Source organism: Cavia porcellus, unplaced genomic scaffold (assembly GCF_034190915.1).
Source record: "Cavia porcellus strain 051 isolate PalLab524CR breed Dunkin Hartley unplaced genomic scaffold, mCavPor4.1 scaffold_7, whole genome shotgun sequence".
In the NCBI taxonomy this organism is placed as follows: domain Eukaryota; kingdom Metazoa; phylum Chordata; class Mammalia; order Rodentia; family Caviidae; genus Cavia; species Cavia porcellus.
This window is the reverse complement of record NW_026947490.1, coordinates 9,497,493-9,519,139: the sequence shown is the minus strand read 5'-3', so window position 1 is coordinate 9,519,139 and position 21,647 is coordinate 9,497,493. Positions and strand designations below refer to the sequence as shown.

General features: G+C 39.8%; 1 protein-coding gene across 5 annotated transcripts in view; it reads left to right on the top strand.

Moving 5' to 3' along the window:
• Nucleotides 1-21,647, top strand: part of Map3k7cl (MAP3K7 C-terminal like) — a 72,272-nt gene that overhangs the window by 26,965 nt on the left and 23,660 nt on the right. For 2 of the 5 annotated variants that reach the window (XM_063252530.1, XM_063252529.1), the window contains exons 2-3: nt 5,943-6,051; nt 18,106-18,167. In XM_063252530.1, coding sequence (XP_063108600.1) covers nt 5,982-6,051; nt 18,106-18,167 — 132 coding nt within the window. In that variant the 5' untranslated portion in view covers nt 5,943-5,981. Of the gene's footprint in view, nt 1-3,525; nt 3,719-3,857; nt 4,088-5,942; nt 6,052-18,105; nt 18,168-21,647 lie in introns of those variants that run through there. The other 3 variants (XM_013149763.3, XM_013149765.3, XM_013149764.3) reach the window with 3 other exon arrangements.

Genomic DNA, 21,647 nt, shown 5'->3' with positions numbered 1-21,647 from the left:
TATTTCTTCATCTGAGAAGTGTGTATTCATCTCAGATGAAGGCCTATCTGTTGAAGGTCTGTGCCACTACTGGGGGTGATGGAACCTTTCAAAGGTGCACCCAGTGGAAGGAAGATCGGTCTCCTGGCAAGGGAGAGGGGAGTACGGCCTTGAAGGGAATTTGGGACGCTGGCCCCTTCCTCTGTCTCTTTTCATCCCAGTTGCCACGAGGTCACGGCTTCTTCACCAAGTGCTCCTGCCATGATATACAGTGCTGCTGCCACAGGCCCAACCCAATAGGGACCACATGACTGTGGACTGAAATCTTTCAAATCGTGAGCCAAAATAAACTTTCCTTTCTTTAAATGGATTTGTCTCAGATATTTGTCACAGGTACAGAAAGCTGAATGCCCTGAAAACATTAATTGCTGAAAAGAATAAAATAAAAATTAATACATTTTGGCGGTACTGAGAAACATACGGCTAATCTATCCATGTTTTGATGCACACACTTGCCCTTTCTGGGCTGAGTTAGTGTGATTCAATTGCATTTTTAAAATGCCATGCAGTTATTTTGGATTTCAGTTGTGGGAAGGGATTTTGCTAGCGTTTTGGATTTGTTGCTCTTTTGAAAATATTTGGATAAGGAGTCAAGAAATACATCATTGCTCCCCAGGGAACAAAAGGGTTGTTAAATAATAATTATGATCACAAAAATGTTGGATTTATATAATCAGACTCTGAAGAGCACATTAAGGCTGTTAAATACACTTTTGGGTCTTTTCTTATTGTTTGTCAAGTGATCTGTCACTTTTGATTATTGTTTGTCAAGTGATCTGTCACACCTCTCTTGATGTCATTTTTAATGCTGCGAGGATGCAGCCATCAGCATCGTACCCCACGCTTGGAGACTAACATTAATGACACTGGACAGTTCTCTGTGACAAAGAGATGCTGCCTCTGCCACACGTTGTTGACAACATCACAGAAAGTGATGTTTTCATTATGTTCAATGTGCAGCTGTCCCTTTCTATCTCTAGATGTTTCTGCAGTGGCTTCTCTGATCAATGCAGAAGAGAAAGGGGCTCGCTCATTCTAGGTCTTTCTGCTCTGAACTGTCAATTCATTGGCACTCAGATGCTTCTACTTACTGATTGCCTTGGCAATTTCAATGTCATCACCAGCTTTTCTGAAGTCAGATCCAGGCAGCTGGCTTGGGAGCCCACACAGATATGGTACCCACTTCCCTGTTGGCACATAAGATATTATTAACAATTTTGACTTCATGGGATTGAATAGGCATCAAGAAAAAGATGACTGATGTCAAATCAACCAGGATGCTGCATCACTGTAGAAAGTTACAGCTTTGTTTTCTCCAGCCAAAAGCTGAGAGTCACACTTATTCTTAGGAAAAAAAAATCAATTAAATTGTTAATACAGAATGTATCCTCCTATCGCAGAAATAGCATGAATCAAAGATTAGAAAACTGAATCCCATTTTAAGTCCTTTATTCTATAATTATCTTTTATCCTTCAGCCTGTTATTTAAATTTTCTGAGCCCTAGTTTGTTTATCCATCAAACATAGATGGCACCATTGACCATGACTGTAGGATTGTGTGGAAGATGAAATTAATATAATAGATATGAAATTCATTACATAAATTACAGTGGGTTATGCAAATTGATATTATTAACCAATAGATAACATTAAAATAGTCATGAATATTCCTGGATACAGTAGGTTTATAGTTGGGTATGGTGGCATATACTTCTAATACCAGTACTCTGGAAGGCTGAGACAGGAGAATTAGAAGTTCAAGCCCAGCCTGAGCAGCTTAGCAACATAGTGAGAGCCTGTCTCAAAATAAAACAAAAAAAACAGGAAAGAGCTGGGGTCATCGTTAAATGTAAAAGTCCTTGGTTTAAATTTCAGTGCCACAACAAAGAAGCAAACAAACAAAACCTGGAGTTAATGCAACTGTTTTAATCGTGGGAATTCATGCACCTTTATGGCTGCATATATAATAACAAATTAGCCTTCCATTCATTTGATCAAGGAAACCTGCTAAACCCTTTCGTTTAATATTTTTAAAGCAGTTTTGTCTACAGAAAAAAAATGAGTAAAACCCACCGTGCTGGCATATGTTTCCTCATCCTTGCCACACACAATTTCTCCTTTATTAATATCCTGAATGGATATGGTGGATTGTTACAATTAATGAGTCAATGTTACCACATTATTAACTAACTACTGCGGACGATGTCAGGGTTCACTTTCTGACTGTCAATTCCATGGCTTTTTATGTATCTGTAATGACATGCATATCCCGTTACTGTGTCCTACAGAATATTTTCACTGCCCTAAAGACACTCTGAACTTCACTTATTTATTCCTTCCTCCCATGATCCTGAACCCTTGGTAGCCATTGATCTTTTATTTTTTCCATGATTTCACTTTTCCAAGATTGTCACATAGCTGGAATCGGTGACTAGTCTTTACAATTTAGCTTCTTTTACTGGGTAATACCCACTGAGGTCTTCCACATCTCCCCCCACCCTAAGCCTTGATAATACCTTTCTCTTCAACCCTGAATAATATCCCATTACTGCATGTACTACCATTTGTATATGTATCCACCTCCTGGAGGTCATCTGGGTTGCTTCCAACTTTCGGCAATTACAAATAAAGCTGTCAGAAGCACCTGTGTGCAGGTTTTCACGTGGAAATGAGGTTTTCAGTTCATTTGTGAAAATACCAAGGAGTATGATTGCTGCTTCATCTGGTAAGAGTATGCTCAGTTTTGTAAAACTGTCCAATTTTCTTCTAAAAGGGCTGTACCATTTTACATCCCCTCTAGGTGATTCCTGCTTTTCTGTTAACCCTCACAAATATTTGATGTTGTCATATTTTGAATCTGACCATTCTAGTGGGTGTGTATGGCATGTCATTTTGCTTTAATTTATAATCCCCTAATTACTTATGTAGCTGGTCACATTTTCATAGTGGTCATCTGTCTTCTTTAATGAGGTGACTGTTTGAATCTTTTGCTCATTTTTGATTGAGTCATTTGTTTTCCTGTTGTTGAATTTTAGGAGTTACATGTATGCTTTAGATCTCAGTCCTTTATCTGATGTACATTTGCAAAGATTCCCTTCCAGCCTATGGTTTACCTTTGCACTTGCATATCTGTTTATTTTTACTTGTTCCACCTTAGCAGCATGGTCAAACTCTTTCTACATACTCTTGGCATCCAAGCTTGCAATTGTTTAAAAGGCTGAAAATCCTGCTGCTCGGATCCTATTTATCATTCACCCCTTCTGTGCTTGGCTGCGTTTGTAGACTGGATCAAGTCATCAAGCCCAACACGGGCTCAGCCTCAAACCTCACGTTCTCACCGGGCTCATCGCTGCTGTCATCTGGGAGTTGGCCTGTGGCCTGTCCAAGTTGGCTGGGTCTGGCTGAGCTGATTGGAGCGGCCCACATTTTTGCTGACTCGTGTCATGCTGTCTTTGCCAGTTTGCTGGAATAGACACAGACACCGATTGGGTCACGCTGAAGACATTCCTGTCCTGTGAAGCAAGTCTGCTTGTATTTTAGGTTTGCCAGGACTAATGAATTAAAATGTTTGGACTCTCCACAACTCGCTGTTTATCAATGCCTCTGACAGGAGGAGGGTTTTCTTTTGCGCTTGCTTTTTCTAGAAACATGACAGCATCCTGGCTGCGAGTGGGGTGAGGTGAGGAAAGGGGAGAAGGGTCGCGAGGGAAGCGGAACGGGGCTCCCGGGGGAGGCTGGGGTCTGGTGCAGAGCAGGTAGCGGCCTGTGCGGACAGCTGTCCCTGCTGCTCAGAGTGTCAGTCAGGGGCTGTTATGCAGCAGGTGCAGCCCGCCTGCTCACTGAGTCTTTGCTGCACAAAGACAACGACTGGCCAAGGCAGCGGCTGGCCCTGGATTACACAAGCGCAGACACTCAACTAAGTGAGGTAAGGCGGCAGGTGTGAAAACCCAACTAATGCTTGCAGCCCGGCAGCCTAACCACAGCCTCGTTACAGCCTCCAGCAGAGAGAAGCAGCGGTGGCCGGCGTTCCCAGCGGGGTGATGAAAAGGCAAGTGGGTTCCAGGGCCTCGTGGTCGAATCTCTGTGGACGCAGAGTCCACCCAATCTCAACACCATTTTTTGGAGGCAGACAGATATTTCCGTTGTGTGAGGGGTGGGATGTCATTAGCTGGCCTCCCCAAATCCATTTTCTGTAGCTGGAAACCTCACCAGAAATCCAGAGGCAAATTTCCACCCCTCATGCTTTATTTCTTGGTGCAGCAAAATGCTGGGAGGTTTGCCCAAAAGGGCAGGGAGGTTTACATCTTTAGACGTGATGCTAAGGTGGTCTGGAGCATGTATAATGTCTAACAGGAAGACTTTTCTTTCTAGCTGTAGCTTTAGGGGGTTGTGAGTCTTTGTTTTGTTGAATTTGAGACAGTTTGTTGGCTTTCTCTCCAGAAACAGGTGACTAACAAAACGCTTCATTCTAAGCAGAAGGGACGACGGAAACGTGTGACAGTAATGGTAAAATAAACCCTGAGTCAGTGACTCTATCCTCAAATGTTTCAAGTTATCATTTCTTTGTAACTTAGAATGACAGAGAGAGAGAGTGGAGGGCTGACTGATTCACTGGTACTTGTGGTCTTGCATGAATGAATGGGCTCACTATGATCCTAAATGGGTGATTAAACTATCGCTGGGTTTTCTCCCAAACTGTCCTAGGTGTTTCATAGGAGCGTGTTTTCTTTCTATGTACTGGCTATGATAATTGCAAATGTACGTATGTCTAAATGTATCTCATATGTACATGCATTGACTTTGGCTCTGTAAATATTGTAAAACAAAATCCAGTGTCCTGGACACTATTTTTGGATACATGAAAGTTATGGGAAAAAGTCAAAAGCCTCGCTATGTATGAGAAAAAGTCCTGTTACCAGCAGTTCCCAGAATTTTGCTAAAGATGGCTAAAGGGCTTATTTATATTTTGCCATTTTTAGAGACATTTCTCTTAAAATATCATTCAGGTCTTTTGGTTTGTTGTCTACATGAGGAAAATAGATGATGTAGGGAAAGCAAGACCCAAAATAGAAAAGTTAAATATATGTGCTTAAAGAACAAAGCTATCATGTATTTATAATCTTTTCTTGGTCTGGGTGAACAGTAAATTACCAAATATCTCGGTTAAAGAGTACAATATTTGGGCTGAATTCTTTTATGACACAGGAATATTCACGCATGTTTTTACTTTCCCATTGTTTGTATAGGACGTTTTCACATTAATTGTAAGTTTATTAATTAAATGATAATTTGATACACAGGGTTCAACACCTATAGGATGTTTTAAAGTTGTATCTTTTGCTTTTATTATATAATGTTAAGAAGCAAAATCATAGATAGAAATATTTGCTATATTTATAAATAGTCAGATATTTAAAGCGAATAATATTTATAACACTGTTGTAGGATAATTTAAAATGGTCTTTGGTACTCTTTAAATGGTCCCATGATATTAATTTTTTGTCACTTTCACATTGATAATTTAGATTTAGACTTTTGAGGGTGAAATGATTGACAAATCTGAAGCTTCCTGATACCCTATTAAAACTATGTCTCTTCTTTGTTCCATTTGATTAAAAATGAAACACTATTGTATGTCACCTTAAAGCTATGATTGACTGCTTAGTGTGATGAGAAACTGAAAAAGTGAGGTATATAGAAATTTTTGCTACATTTCATTCATTCTAGGTGTGTATCACCAAATTAATTTTTGTCTAAGCCAGAAAAAAATTTTTAAAACGGGGGCCAATGAAAATTTTGATGCAGGAAGTTTACCATCTTTCCCTTTGAATTTCCAAAGGCTTCTAAATATTCAGAGGCATGATGTTGTGTAAGGTGACAATGGCTTTCTCTTGTCCTTACAGCTGGAAGACCCAGGAGAAGGCCGGGCCTCAGGTGCCCACATGATCAGCACAGCAAGTGTACCTGCGGATAAGCCAGTACGCATCGCCTTTAGCCTCAATGACGCCTCAGGTACACTGTGCTTTGGGGGAATGGGCTGTACCCCTCAAATTCCACCCTTCTACCTTCTTCTAATTCCACAGAGGATGTTTAAAATTACATATTGTGTGACTCAGTAATCGTGTATATGATATTTCATCATGCACTTAAAATCTATTTTTTTATTTTTTGAGTTTTTGAGACAGAGTCTCACTGGGCATTTCAGGTTGGCCTTGAACTCACCAGGCTTGCCCCAAACTCATGCAGATCCTCTGCCTCAGCCTCCTGAGTACTGGGATCATCAGTCCTCCCTCATCGTGAGTTGGTTGTTTTAGTTCATTTTTCTTTTTAGTTCTTTTCCCAGTTTAGCTTTCTTTTAGAAGGAGAGTCACAGAGCTGTGACAGTCTCTAAGGATAGCAATGCGTGTCATTGTTAAAGCTGTATGGGGAAATGTTTGCTACCAAGTGGCAGGTGACTAGGTAATGCCAAAATAGCTCCCCCCCCAGTTTCAGCAGCATTGGTTGAAGTCTCAGTCTAAGCTGCTCAGTCCTCACTGAGGCTCCCACACTTCCGGCTAAATAAACCCTTTTCAGCAGCAGTGATGAATGAGACAGGTGAGGCGGGGCCTCTGGAAATAGCAGGGTCTGAGGTGAGGCTGCCGTTCTTAGAGCTCTCTGTCATGGCTCCCCTCGGTGACCTCTTAACACACATATCGGGTTGCAGCACCTTTGAACAACGGACCTCATGTGCTGCCAGGTCACAGCAGTGAGGAAAACAAGGCTCGGCTCTCCTCCATTGGTGTCTGCCACTGCTCTTGGTTTAATGTTATTTGTTAAAATCACATGCTCAAAAAATACTATCATTTAAACCACCTCGGTTCTTTAAGGACTGATTTTCATTTGCTTTCTTGCTTTTTTCCCCTCTTTTGGTTCCTCCCTCCCTACAGTGCCCACGTTGGGTTAATGCTTTAAAAATCAGTGATTGAAAATGCACAAGAAGGATTTAGCTCAGCAGCATAAGCACCTGCCTTGCAAGCAAGCAGTTGTGAGTTCAATCCCCGGTACCGATAAAAAGGAAAAAGAAAAAAAAAATGCACAAAATCTTTCCAAAAGAATGTGAAGTAAGGAGCTGACCTCTGTAATTTCTATTTTTTTTGGAACCAGGAATCAAACTGAGGACTTTGTGCTTGTCATGCAGATGCTGGGCCACTGAGCTATATTTCTGGCCCCTCTGTGTAACTTCTGATGTGACACAGTTAGCATAGGCTTGGAGTTATTTTATGAGGAGATTATAGGTAACGTTTCTACCCTGGAGGTTTCTAAGTGGTATAGCCCCCAAAAAGGGGTGTGGTCAAGAGGATGAAGAGATAAACTCCTGACCCTCCATGGTCTATTTATCTACCACTTTCCATGACCTGGTGCTGTACTATGTCATTAGGGGTCATTTGGGGGCCATTGTGTAAGACAGTAATGAGAAGAAATGGTCCACCATATATATCGATTCACCCAACATAGAAATGACAGCTGCCATTAATTGCTCTTCTCTCTCCTAGTAGGAATTTACCTACATTATTTGTGATCCTTAGAACAACTGTGCAGCATAGGCATGAGAATTCCCTATTTATGGAGGCAAAGATTGAGGGTTAGAGACCACACTGTTAATAAGTAATGAGTTGGGATCTAAACTTAGACTTGGAGATTTAAAGTCCCTCATTTATCCCAAGTCACTTCCCTAAATGGAAAATAAAAGCTCTTCAGGTTTCAGTGGGTTTTTATAAATCTCTGATTTATTGTCAGTGCTCAAGAAGCTACCTCTCCCCTCTCTCTGTCTCTTTCTCTGTCTCTGTCTCTCTCTGTCTCTCTCTCTCTGTCTCTGTCTCTCTCTCTCTCTCTCTCTGTCTCTCTCTCTCTCTCTCACACACACACACACACACACAACTACAATCTGGGGAGAAAGGAGATGGGTACTTCCTTTCTGTAGCTCATGTGCTATATAAGCAGAACAAGTCCTGTTATCATGAACAGCTTACAAAGAATTTTTCAGTACATAAAATTTGTTTATCCCAAGCAATATTTTTGGGCTGTAATTTTGGCCAGGAAAATAAAGCATAATTTTGGGCTAGGCAAATAAATGCACTATATCAGAAAAGAGCCATCAAGAGGTGAATCTGGATTTTGGGTTGCATGAATGAACTCTTCCTCGAAGTACAAGATGTACAATTTGTAATTCATTTGCCACCATCCACGAACTCTCTTGATTCCTGAGTGAGAGCTTTGGTGTGTTTCTCATCAATGAACTTGAACTAATTTGTTGCAGTTTTTTCCTTTCAAATGCCTCAAGAATGCCCACTTTTGAAATTCATGTTTCCTAATAGGTAACTTTGAAACGAGGTTATAATTTATTTTAAATAATTCCTACCACCTAGCTGTGCAGAAAGATGCTTGTGAAGATGTAGGAAGAACCCACCAAATTGAAATTTTTTATCTTATGATCCATCTTTATATCTCTAGAAAGAGCACCTACCTAAAGAATCAAAGGAGCTGGGGTGCAGTGTCTCTGGCCTGATTAAAATAGTCTTCTGAAAGCACATATCAAAAATACCCCATTTGTGTATATTCTGATCTGCACATCAAAGGTGATCATTGCTTCTTGGAAAGAAGAGAAAACTCTGACCTGTGTATAAGCATGCATAGATGTATGATTTCAAGGCCTCACCAGGGCACAGAACCCGGACTTCGCCACGTGCGTGAAGTTCTGAGAATGCAGAAAGATGCTTTGCAGATATTTAGGGACACTCCCGCTGAATTCTTGAGTAAAGAGCATGTGGAGTGTCACAGAGAGCAACATTTGCAGTCGTACAAGCTGTGCATGCCTTTTGAATTCCTGTGCATGTGGCCAGCGGATCACACATGTAGGGGCAAAACGTTCCAGATTCTCATCATAAGTGAAGGAACTAAGACTTTCAGGGAATTCCATAGTATTGAATTTATTGTCAATAAGCAACAGTCCAAGAGAAAAGGAGAGAGTTTTGCTTGTGAATGTTGTGAATTCATTTCGTGAGTCTAAATCAGCGCATGCCCTTCATTCATAGTTGTTTTTGTGTATAATCTTGAAGTGACTTAGCATAGAAGTTAAGGATAGGCCTTTGGAATTAGAAAGGCATGATTTCCACATTCAACTTCATCATCAGTTATTTTCTATGATCTTGGCTCAGGTCATGCAGTCTTGCTGAGATTTAGTTTCCCGTAAAATGTATGTAATAGTAGCTCTTGGGGTTGTTGTAAGTATGAAACACATTATGGATGAAACATTTAGCAAATTACTCAATACAAGTTAAGTACTTATCTTGGCCTTGTGGTTATGATAGCAGTGTGGTGTGAAGGCAAATGCGTTCCACCTACATCTCACACTTCCACTTGATGCCAATTTAGATTTTGGAGTATAACTGACCTACACTTATTTAAATTAGTAGACTGTGAATGTCTTGCTTCTCCTCTAATCATCAGCTGGCCTTTATTTTGTTCTACATTTGCACTATTCTGCCAAGGTGGTGAGATGTGCAAAAGAGGGGTACAGAATAATCCCTCCTATAGGCTTCATAAGGCAAAGATTTGGAGAAAGAGATTTGGAGAAAAGTCTGTGTCACCCAGAGCAGCTGTTTACAGCTTCTTGTAAAAGGTGATAATCCAGCTGTGATTAAAGGCAGTTTAGTTATAGGAAGGCATCATGTATAGGCACCAGTTTAGAAAAACAGTGGCAGTTATTTATTTTTATATTGGTACCAGAAATTGAACTCAGGACCTTGTGTTTGCCAGGCAGGCGATGTGCTGCTGAGCTATGTTCATTGCCCAGTATCTATTTTTTTTTTTAAAAATCCACTTTCCTTCCTAAATAGAAACCACAGGCAAAATGCCTGAGTCAGGAAGACCATGCTATATTCAGAAAATACTAACACTATAGCTGATTGGAATAGAAAAAGTCTAACCTGTGGAATAACCTCATGCCTTAAGCCATGCGTTGTGCTGGAGACTTACACTGACCATTGTACAAATAGCAGGAGACTAGAGTTACTGAGCTCACCACAGAAGTTCAAGAAAAGTGTTTATACTTGCTCAGAAGCAAGACAGTTTCCCAAATCTGTAAGTAAGACAGTAATATGATGAAAATGGTATGAATTTTGTGTAATAGTCCTGAATGCTCACAGATAAGAGAATGGAAGAGGCTTTTTACATAGTACAGAGGCAAACCAATGAGACCCTGGATTTGAGAATTAAAAGAGATGGCTGAGTTTAGAGCACATTTTGAAAGAAAGGTAGAAGAAACTTGGTGACAGATTGGACTCAGTGGACAGTCACTGTTCATTGATAGCAGAATAAGCCATAAAACTCCAAATAAATTAAGGACTTTCAAGGGTTTAAATAAAGGAAGCAAAATTTTGCTGAAAAAAAATATGGTCATTTAAGATATGATTATCATTTTTTAGCTCATTATGCCAGCCCTTCATTAAGTGATACTTAGCTATTTGTAATTCCCGGAGGCAGAGTGCTTGTCTTAATCAGCTAATATCCACGTTAGTTCCATACTAGGCATTCCAAAGAGTTAACTTACTGAGCTAGAAATTCCAAGGAGTTAACTTCCCACTCATATAATATGTGGAGAAGAGTGATAGCAAGCCCACTTCTTGGATTATTAGAGAATCACCAGCATTTAATTCACAAATTAAAAATAATTCAGAGTTAGGTGGACATTTCATGTCAATTATTTTACCTATCTTCAGCTGTGCTAAAATCTGGCACATTCTCATGTAAATTTAGACTCCCTTTCCTCCTGTCCTTCCTTCCTTCCTTCCTTCCTTCCTTCCTTCCTTCCTTCCTTCCTTCCTTCCTTCCTTCCTTCCTTCCTGTAGAGGGTACTGGTATCAGCACAAGTCGGTAACTGTTAACATTTAACATTCTTTTAAACTGTTCACATTTTTCACATCTGGCACAAAATAATCACAGGGCATTTGGTCTGAAAAACTCAGGACCCACTCCATTGTCACTTTTAAATAATACAGTTTTCTCTGTAAATATCAAGCTGTTTTGTATGACAGTGGGAATTTTATGGAGTAGCTGAAATAATCTGCTTTTAAGCTAATTTAAAAAGCTGGGTATGGTGCAAATGTCTTTTTTGTGTATATGTGCAAAACTGGCTCTCTGCAAAATCGTGATACAGGTTAAGCTTCTCTTGTCATTGCCCCCTTTTTTCAGCTTTTTAATAAACCTTTGTATTATTTGTTCCTCTCTCCTCAGAGCCCAGATGTTTTTGGTAAGATTCCTAATCCTTGTTCTTTCCAAAGACTCTGGAAAACCTCACCTACAACTAAACTTTAAACAAACACCGAGGCTTAGCTTTGTACCTCTCTGTGTGTTTTGTTTGTTTTGTGTATCCACTCCATGGGAAATAGACAGAGTTCTACTAGAAGATTAGACACCAAGCAACTCGGTAAGGATGGTGTCAAAGGGAGCCACACAGGGGCTGAGGTAGACATCATCTGACCTTACAGTCACAGACAGCTCGACATATAGCGAAGGCCGGGGTGAGAGGGGGGTGTCTGCTCTATCCATATCCCTGAGGGGGCGCAGAACTGAGAACCCCAATGGAAAGTTATTATTATCACATACTTACAAAATCATGAATATGATATGTAACTCTAACCACTGGGAGTTCATTACTGTCACTGAAGATTCTTTGAGGTGCTACGAGGTTTACTAATTCAGATCTGTCAGCCAAGGTTGTAAAGACAGGCCAGAAAGGAAATGAAAGTTTCCTGAGTGTCTAGGTGCTTTTTTTTGGTTATCAGATCTTCAATTGAATACTGGCAACAACCCTGCAGGAAGTTGGCCATGGGGTCATTTTAACAAATGTAGAAATTTAGCTGCAGGAGGTTAGGTACCCAGCTAATAAACAGCAGGAAGATTTTAAAACCAAGGGTTGGGGATTTTGCTCAGCAGCATAAGCACCTGCCTTGCAAGCAGACAGTCATGAGTTCGATCCCCGGTACCGATAAAAAGGAAAAAGACAAAAAAAAAAAAAAAAAAAAAAAAAAAAGGATTTTAAAACCAGGTCTCTGGGATGTTTATACTTCATTATACACTCAAAGGTAGGACTAGAAGAGAAAAGCGTGTGTCACTGGCACCATAGAGATGCCCAGTGGTTATGGGACATGATGGAGAAAGATTATTTCTAACACGTTGTACAGGCAAGAAGAACAGGAGAGATGAATATTTACTTGGAGGTGTGCAGGGAGAAACTGGTAGACTTTTCTAGGAATCTGAAATCACTGGTTTCAGAAGCAGAGGATGCTAAAGCCTGTATATAAACTGGCACAGTATTTGCATATAACTATGCATATCCACCCACAAGCTTTAAATCATTGCTGGATAACGCATAACACCTAACACAATGCAAATGCCATGTAAATACTTGTTACATTGCATTGTTTAGAGAATCATGACAGGAAAATAATCTGTACATGTTCAGTATGGACGTAAGTTTTCTCCAATAGTTTCAATCCGTGATTGCTTGAATCTACGAATGCAGGACATATGAATATAGAGGGCCAAAGATCTGTCCAGTGGGGCTTTCAGTAAAGCAGGTGTTTTTGTTTTTTGAAGATTGAGAATAATTTTAAGCTAAGCAGGCAAAATGTTCTGACAAAAGATACACAAAATAGTAGCTACCATAATAGTGAATAGATGACTGTCTCTGAAAAATACACAAATGTCAAAGCAAATCATATCTTTATAGAGAAATATTACCTATCCTATTGATGCATGATTTTGTTTGCCTGAGAATTTTAGCTGTTGGTTAGGATAGCATGGTGCTTATTAACCCTAAAGATTTGATAATCTGCTAAGTTTCATATCAAATCTCTACCTTTAACTATATCTGAATCCATTTTTATAGCAATACATTTAAATTTTTGGCCCTGAAAATGTAATGCATATTAAATAATTTACATCTCTGATATTTAATAATCAGAAAGCAAAGTTTCAAAAAGCTTTTGATGTAGTTTAAAATTACATGATGGGGATTAGGAATATAGCTCAGCAGCATAAGCACCTGCCTGGCAAGCTTAAGGTGCTGAGTTTGATTCTTGGTACAAAAAATAAACACATAAAATTATGTGATGCTCTGCCAGGCATTTCTCTAATTACAGCACTCAGGAGGCTGAGACAGGAGGATCACCGTGACTTCAAGGACACCCTGGGCTACATGGGATATGGGAGTTTAGGGCCAGCCTGAACTACACGGTGACCCCATCTCAAGCAAAAAAAACCAAAAAAACAAAAGCTACGATGCTTTAACAAGAACCTAAGTGTCTAGAAATTGAATTTTTTTGATATTTTAGAAATGCGTATTGGCAACCTTCTATCACTTTTTATTTCTAAGAATAAAATATGAATCTTAGATTTGAAGTGAAACTACTCAGGACCACTTTTAGATTAAGTTAACTTTTTAATACTATTTCATATTGAAAATGGTGCATTGAGAGGAAAATAAAGGGGGAACATTTCTTAACTTTAGATTCGAATGAGGAAGAAGTAGTCCATAAAATCAGAGGTTATGGTGGGGCTAGAGGAATCTGCTTTAACTGTCAGGGAGAGAGGTAGGAAGGGTCAGTGGCTCTGACCTGTGGGATGTTTTTTGTATTATTTAGGTTGTGAAGGGAACTCGCCTAAACATCTAATACTACACACACACACACACACACACACACACACACACGCACACGCACGCACACGCACACGCACACGCCACTTCCTTTACATCCCCACATCACCTTTGTATACAGTGGAAAGAGAAAAGAGAGTCCACGGTATTAAGCACATTGTTATTACTGGTTCTCTCCTAGGAGCCAGGCTTTAGACTAAGTGATTAACATGTCTTCCATACGGACATGGGAAGGTCTTCTCATGGCTCCTTCTTATTTTAAAGAAACTTTCTTTTCATGGTCACTCACCATCATCCTGTCCCTTATAGATGAGTTTCTGTCTTCACATTGGCTCATCCTGTTGCATAAACTTTCAAAGGGATTTTTAATCTCCTGGATGTCTCGTTCATGGAATCCATTTCTTTGCTATGTTGGGCATCCATACTTTCCAACATTTTCCTAAACTCTAGTTTTTAAAATCTGTATCTGCTTTAGAGTCATTACATATCTTTCCTAACCCTAACCCTAACCCTAATCCTAACCCTAACCCTGAGTCCCTTCCTGTATGTGGAAACCTAAACTCTTTCTAATAAGGATTTAGGATTTACCAGCCACCCTCCCCAGTTAATTCTATGAGATAACTGATCCCAAAGTCTAATCAACATATGACTGAATCAAGATATTGTTGAGAACATTGTTGGTTCTAAGCAGCCACACCTAGTCTGGCTTTGATGAAATTTTTATCTCTCTTGCACAAAAAGAAGCAAGGTTATAATAACAATGAGGTCATTGTGGAGTGTGTTTGCTTTTGTCTATAAAGCTACAGTTATCCAATATAATGGATACTATTTTACCCTAAGATTCTTATGTTGTTAACATCCTGTCATAAAGAGGTAGCAATACTACTTGGGAATTGATTTTTGCGTCACCTTCACTTGTTAAATAAAATTTGGGGACTGGAGTCTAAAGTCTGACTCCAACATTTTGGAAAAATTTATGAGGGTTCATGAAATACAAGTCTGGGAATCCGCCACCAGAAGTTAAAGAAGAGGAGAGGGGCATGGTAGAGAGTTCAGCAATGTGAAACACCGCTTAGTCTCACATGATTCCTGGTTCCAAAGCTTCAGTGTCTCTTTTTGCCTGTTGGGGTTCCTGTTCCTAGCTTACTTTGAGGGGACTTGGCCAGACGATTGCTTAGCTCCTTTAACGTTCAGCTTTCTCCAGTAACTGATTGCATAGCTGACTGCTAGAAAATAGTGAGATTTGGATAACAGAGTCAGTGTGTTCCCTTTATTCATGGAGAAACATAGAGAAGGCAGCTTAAGGGAATCTGAAAACAGAACAACCACGAAAACAAGCCGACAGTTGTTTGGTAGATGGTGGGACCATCCCTTCATAAAATGTACTATGGTATGTCTTAATGGCCGGGACGCCAACAGGAAAGTTCTATCTTAAGGACCATTGACTTAGTCACACTGCATTCACCAAAAAGACAGCGAACATTTGCTTATTGAAAAGAAATCCTCCATCATACTTTCCTTTATATTTTATCTTTTACGAAATTTCTTAGAAAGTATTTTTCTTGGTCCATTAAGCTCATAGTATCATTTCGGAAAAGCAGTTTTCAAATTCCTTCCTTAGTCCATTAACAGTATAATACAATAATTGCCCATTTAGTATAGTCTCCAGTTTGCACTGGGAACTCAGTGAATATTTGGTAGATAAATTTTAATAAAACATACAGTTGCACTGTGATCTTGTTCTATTATAAACACATCTAGCAACTGCTCTCTTTCTTTTTTTTAAGAGAAGCTACATGTACCGTGGAGGGTGCTCTTGGTATGGCTACCGCACAGTCTACTCTGTGTTTCTGGAACTGTCAAAACGAACTTGGCTGCTCTCAGGAACTCTGGTCCAATATCACTGTCAAAATGTTTCACAACAGTTTGGCCAAATGTTTGCGGGACAGCTGTGCTACTAACCTGCCTGAGTCATTTTCCTTTTTTCCTTTTGGCCCAATCCTGTGATTCATCACTCTGCTTTTAGAATATTTACCTATTTTTAAAACCAGTCAAAGGCAGCAGCCACTGTTTGAAAGTAAACACCCCACACATCAACTTGGTGCAGCTTGGTAAGCAGCTTCACAAGCTCTGAAATTTCTGGCAGGCAGTGATGCCAGATAAAGCAGATGGCACTGAGCAGTGAAACACAGGGCTGGCTCCAGACTTGGTAGTCTCCTTACATCTGTTTTCGCTTTTTCTCGTTTACACTGCCATTTCCTGCTTGGGTTAATCCAGTTGGATCTGTTCTTTAAAAAAAATCTTACTCTCAGCTTGCTTATCTTTAAGACATCTACTATGCGTTCATTTTCACATCACTTAGATTTTGATTTCAGTTCAAGAGATCCAGTCTTAAATTTTCTTTTACCTAGAATGTGATCACCATGGTCACATATAATGTTCCTTAGCATAGTGTGACTATAAATAATGAATAGATTTCTGCCCTGAGCCTCATTAATTCTGGGTCATACCAAACATTTATTATTTGTACTTCTATATTAAATCAAATGGATAAATAAATCCCTGCCCCCTTTTTCTAATGAAGGAGAAAGGAGTGTGACTTTACAGAGGACAAGGTAGATTAAGTCTCAGGAAGCTCTGAGCTTCATTCCTGGTTATCTTCTAGAGTTCTGGAATCCCCTGTCCGCACTCTTACTCAGCAGAGGAGTCTCTCCTTCCAGGAAGTGCCAGCCTGCCCATGATTATTAGGGCTGGGATGCCAGCATAGAATATGTTCCCATTTACCTGTGCCAAATCTTTCTGGCCTTGGACCCAAGGAGCTACAATAGTCATAGGTTCTTGAAATTGTACTGAAGTAAATCAAATGTACCCGAGACCAAAATGCATGAATTTTATAATGAAGTCTATCTTTATAATGGGTCAGCCACATGTGAGTATTTCTACTTTTGTCCAGTTCTTTGCAAAGAATGGAGTGAATTTAAAAGGGCACCATGATGGATGGGAATTTCTTACTTCTGATACGAGGGGGGAAAGTACATTCAAATGGCCTGGGGACTGAGCCTTTTTGAAATGAATGTTGAGTGAAATCAAGAATCAGTGGGCTTCCATCGACTGGAATGATCATAAGTATAAAATGGATTCAAATTTGGTGGCACCTTGCCCTTGTTTTAAGCCACTTTTAAACTGGAGTACTATTAAGCTACTCTGACTAAAATATACCAAATGCTATTAAATGACAAGACACTTCAGGTGTTTGGCAGAGTTCAACTCTGTCCTTGCTTACATGATCTTTCTGTTCACATCTTCCTGTTTTTAAGGAGATAAAAGCCTTGAGGACGCAGCAGTGCATGTGTACTCCACTTTATTTTATCCTATTAGTGACTCGGAGAGGATGTGGTGGTCTCTCTATATTTGTAAGATCTGCCTCTGCAAATTCAATCAAGGATTGAAACCACTTGAAAAAACCTTGTGTCTGAACTGAAAATGTACACAATGTTTTTCTTGTCATTAGGCATTAAACAATACAATCCGGCAACTATTTATCTTCCAGTTACATTACATTTGGTATTAGGAGTAACCCCTCACCCACCCCAACAGTTTTTTACTCTTTGCATGTGTTCTTTGTTGTATTCTCAGAGTCAGGTACCACGGTAGCGATTGCAAAGGCATGACCCTTGAAAGCCTGAGTTGGGCTATGGAGATGGAGACTGGGGTCACTAGTGCTGTGCTAAGCACCAGAGCTGCGGTGCCAATCTATTCCTTGGAGATTTGGATTTCTACCTGTCCCCCACTGTAACCCAGAAAGGGCTCCTGGTGAATTGTGCTAGTGGCAGTTTGTGGTGAGAGCAGTGGATGAAACCATCAAAGCTTGTGACGCTTGTAGTCACTGAGAGCAGGACGAATGCTTTTACTTTTCTCTGACGTGATCTTTTGGGCTGTAGAGGGTGTTCTGGCCACCTCGTTAGCACCTTGTTAAAGCACCTCGTTAGCACCTTCCTGCAGATCTTATTTTTTGGTTTTGGCTCAGGTGGGCCATATAGAAAGACAAATAGCCCTTCTTAATTAGAGAGCTACCAGACTGGGCATTTGAGGATTTCTTTTCTTTCTTTCTTTCTTTCTTTCTTTCTTTCTTTCTTTCTTTTTTTTTTTTAATCTGATCAGGCTACTTAAACTCTTCAGGCTTCTGTGTATACAGCTAAGGAACAAGATTGTCTTTTACATGCCATTTATCCCCAGCTGAAGCAATGAAAGTAACAGAAATCTCTATGGTCAAGTAGTTTCACTAGGTAGGAGCAAGCCTGGTCCAGCAGGGTGACTTTCATGAGACAAAGGCCTCTCCAGTGAACAATCATTTTATTTTCACATTTTAGATGACACGCCTCCTGAAGACTCTATTCCTTTGGTCTTTCCAGAATTAGACCAGCAACTACAGGTAAGGATTTTCTTTAAATCTTTCTGCTTTCCTCTTTAGTGTCTCATAATATAATAGGCAGGGAAGTAATCTACTTGGATACAAGAGCTTCCAGATCATCAATATTTGGCATTTCTGGGGCTCCAGAGTCAGCCGGAAGCCATCATGAATTGTTCCTGGTTATTTAACTATGATACCCATTCATCAAACACTGATCATATCAGCCAGCTAGAACCAGGTGTTCAGGAACCTAGGAAAGGGTGGTTCTTACTCTCATTCGCAGTGAGTGTCTATGGACCATTGGAATTCTGGCTGTGTTTTGGGATAATGGCTTAATGGTAAAAATTCTACAGAGAAAATTTGTGACATTTGTCAAAATTGGAATAACTTTCCTTTCTTGCTGCTGCATTTCTCTTGTTCTTTGACCACTTTTAATGGAATTATTAGGAGCTGTTGTGTCTTCCCTCACACAGTAATGGAATTATTACTGATTTTGTTATTTGTACATACTTGCAGTACATAGTGGTTACCTTTGTCTTGGGGAGTTGGTACACGTATATAACATATCTTAATTATTTTATTTCCTTTTCCCCTCCCCTTTCATTCCCACTCCCCATCTCTTGGTCTTTTCCTATTTACAGAAGATCCATCTCCTTGATTTTGATTATTGAATTTTTGCTTTACTCTTTAAGTTATTAATACCATGAGTTTCTCACCTAAGAGAAATCATGTAATGTTTAAACTTACATGTCTCACTTATGTTTCCTAATATTATGTTTTCTAGATTCATCCATTTTCCTACTAAAGACTCACATTTATCTTTCTTTTTTTATTTTAAAGATAGTAAAATCCAATCAAACAAACCAGAATGAAATCAATCAAAACAAGGCAGCAAAATTGGTACAGAACTTCAAAGCAGGATACGAGGAAAACAACGGTAGCTACCATACTGTATCTTGTTATCTTCACAATAGCTGTCCATTCTATCAGGTATAGCAGAATCAAACCAAAACCAAAGTAGAATAAAACTAATCAAAACAGAATATTGAATAAAGCAAAAACAATTAATCAGAACAAAGCAAAATAGCGAGAGCAATATTGGATTTCAAATATAAGATAAATGTAAATCCTCGTATTTGCTATATTGCATACTGTCATCCTCCCAATAGATGCTCAGACCGCTGGCCCCAGGCTAGAGAGGCTGGCTAGTTGATTTCCTGTTGGGTCCTTCCAGTCCCAGCATGGCCAACTCTTGGGAGGTACTGGCTTTTTTTTCCCCTGGAAGCTGCATGACTAAACATCGATACACATGTTTTGCTTGCTTGCCATTTTCTCCTTCTAAATACTGACTTCATAAGTCCTTAGGAAGAACCTGCAATTTTTAGTTTCCAACAGGTCTTGATATACTGTATACAGTTTATGTATCCCTTACCCAAAATGCTTAGGCTAAGAAGTGTTTGGGAGTTTTATGGATTTTGAACATTTGCATATTGATGAGATATCTTGGTGATGATTTTTAAGCATAAAATTCATTCATGTTTCATATGTACCTTATGCACATAGCATAAAGATATTTATTTATTACATTGTTTTGGAGTATTGGGGATTGAACCCAGTGCCTTTTTACTGAGCTATATTCCCAGATTTTTAAATATTTTTTATTTTAAGACATGGTCTCCCTAAATTGCTAAGTTGCTTAGGCTAAGTATGAACTTGTAAACCCCTGCCTCAGTCTCCCATAGTGGTGGGCTTCCAGGTATATGCTATCATGCCTGGTTTTTAAGAGAATTTCATACAATATTTTTTAGTGTGCCTGTATTTTGACTGCAAGCCATTACAGAGGTCAGAAGTAGAATTTTCTATTTGTAGTATCATATCCACACCCACAGAGGTTTGATTCTGGAACATTTTGGAGGTTCATAGTGTGAAGGCTCAAGTTTTATCCTATACCCAGTAGCTTTTCTTAATTTGGCTCTGCTTGGTGTCCCACTCACTGAGTACGGGTCCCCTGTTCCTGGATGACTCGAGGAAGAACCAAGAATGAGCTCTCAGCAAGCAAGGGGCCCTCCTTTTAGCTCATCTCAGTTCTTATCACAGGCCAGGTGTACTGAGTTCAAAGCCTGGGCAACTAGGTCAGGTTGGAAGGGCTGATGCTCCATTTCTGAGTGGCCTGTAGAAACCAACACAGAGCTACTCGGGTGTGACCTGGATTCTTGGAGGAGCCATTACTTTTACCTCTGCAGCATTTGTGGACATTGTCACAACTCTTCATCAGCAAGGCTGCTCAACAGAGCACAATCAGTTTTGTAGGTGTCACTGAAGGTGGCAGAGGATGTGGGGAGGTTACCATGATTACCACACAGCTGTCCACAGACGACTGTTAGTCCTGTTGTTAGTCTTCTAAGATTTCCTTTGCAGCTATCAGTCCTCTGATCTTCTTTTACCTCCCACTGAGCATCTGTGACACAGTCTCCCAGTTCTTGACCTCTAACCTGCTCTTTCTCTGCTCCACCAGCTGGTCTCCTTTCCAGCATCGGGAGCTGTGTGGCCCAGTCCCTGCTGTTCCTCCCGGAAGGCTCTCTCTGTGCAAGTTGTTCCCTGCTTAGGTTCTATCCTTATAGAGGGGTTGTCTGTCTGTGCTGGTGGTGTGAAGTATTAACTACTTTCCTTCCCATTCACTGCCTTTCCCCCTTTATTGTGTTGTTACCTCAAAGGTATTTTATTTTATTTTATGTGGTACCTGGGATCGAATTCTTTTCAGGCAGGCACTTATACTGCTGAGCCAAATCCTTGGCCCTCAAAGGTATTTTATCATCATGAATATCAGGTGTAAAATCATGTTTTCAAAATAATGCAGAAAGTATATTTCTGTTCTTGTTCTCCCATCAAAGCATGGATCATGAATTTCCTTTTTTTCATATTGGGAAAAAAACCCCAACAACACCTTTTTTCCCCATTGGGAACTTGAATGATTTTCCGTGGCTTGTGGATCATCTAACAGGATTCACAGCACCCTGGATAGTTATCCAGATAATTTTTCTGTTGAAGTATCCCTAGGTCCATTTGAATTTTATAGCTTTAATTTTATTTGACATATATTGGAAACAAAAACTATTTAATTATTTTATTCCAGTGAGACTATTTCCTTTTCATTGATCTTTAATGAGGTAGGGAATCGAGAGTGGTTTCTTGCTCAGGAGTTTTGATTATTTCCCCGCCTCCTTCAAATATGGTATTGCTTTACTTCTGTCTGAACAGAGAGACCATTACCTGCCCTGAAACTAAATATATTTAAATAAATTTTGTTTATAAAGTGAAGGATGTGGTTGAGTGTGTTACGAGCATTCATCAGCAGTCAAGACGTTGGAGTAGGGCTTGCTCTGGCCAGAGCTCTTGCCTGTAACCTTTATTCTACACTCTCGGGCACGAACGACTAGAAACGATAAGATAATGAGGACTGGAAGTAGAAGGCTAACTTAGAAAATGATGTCAAAAAAAGCA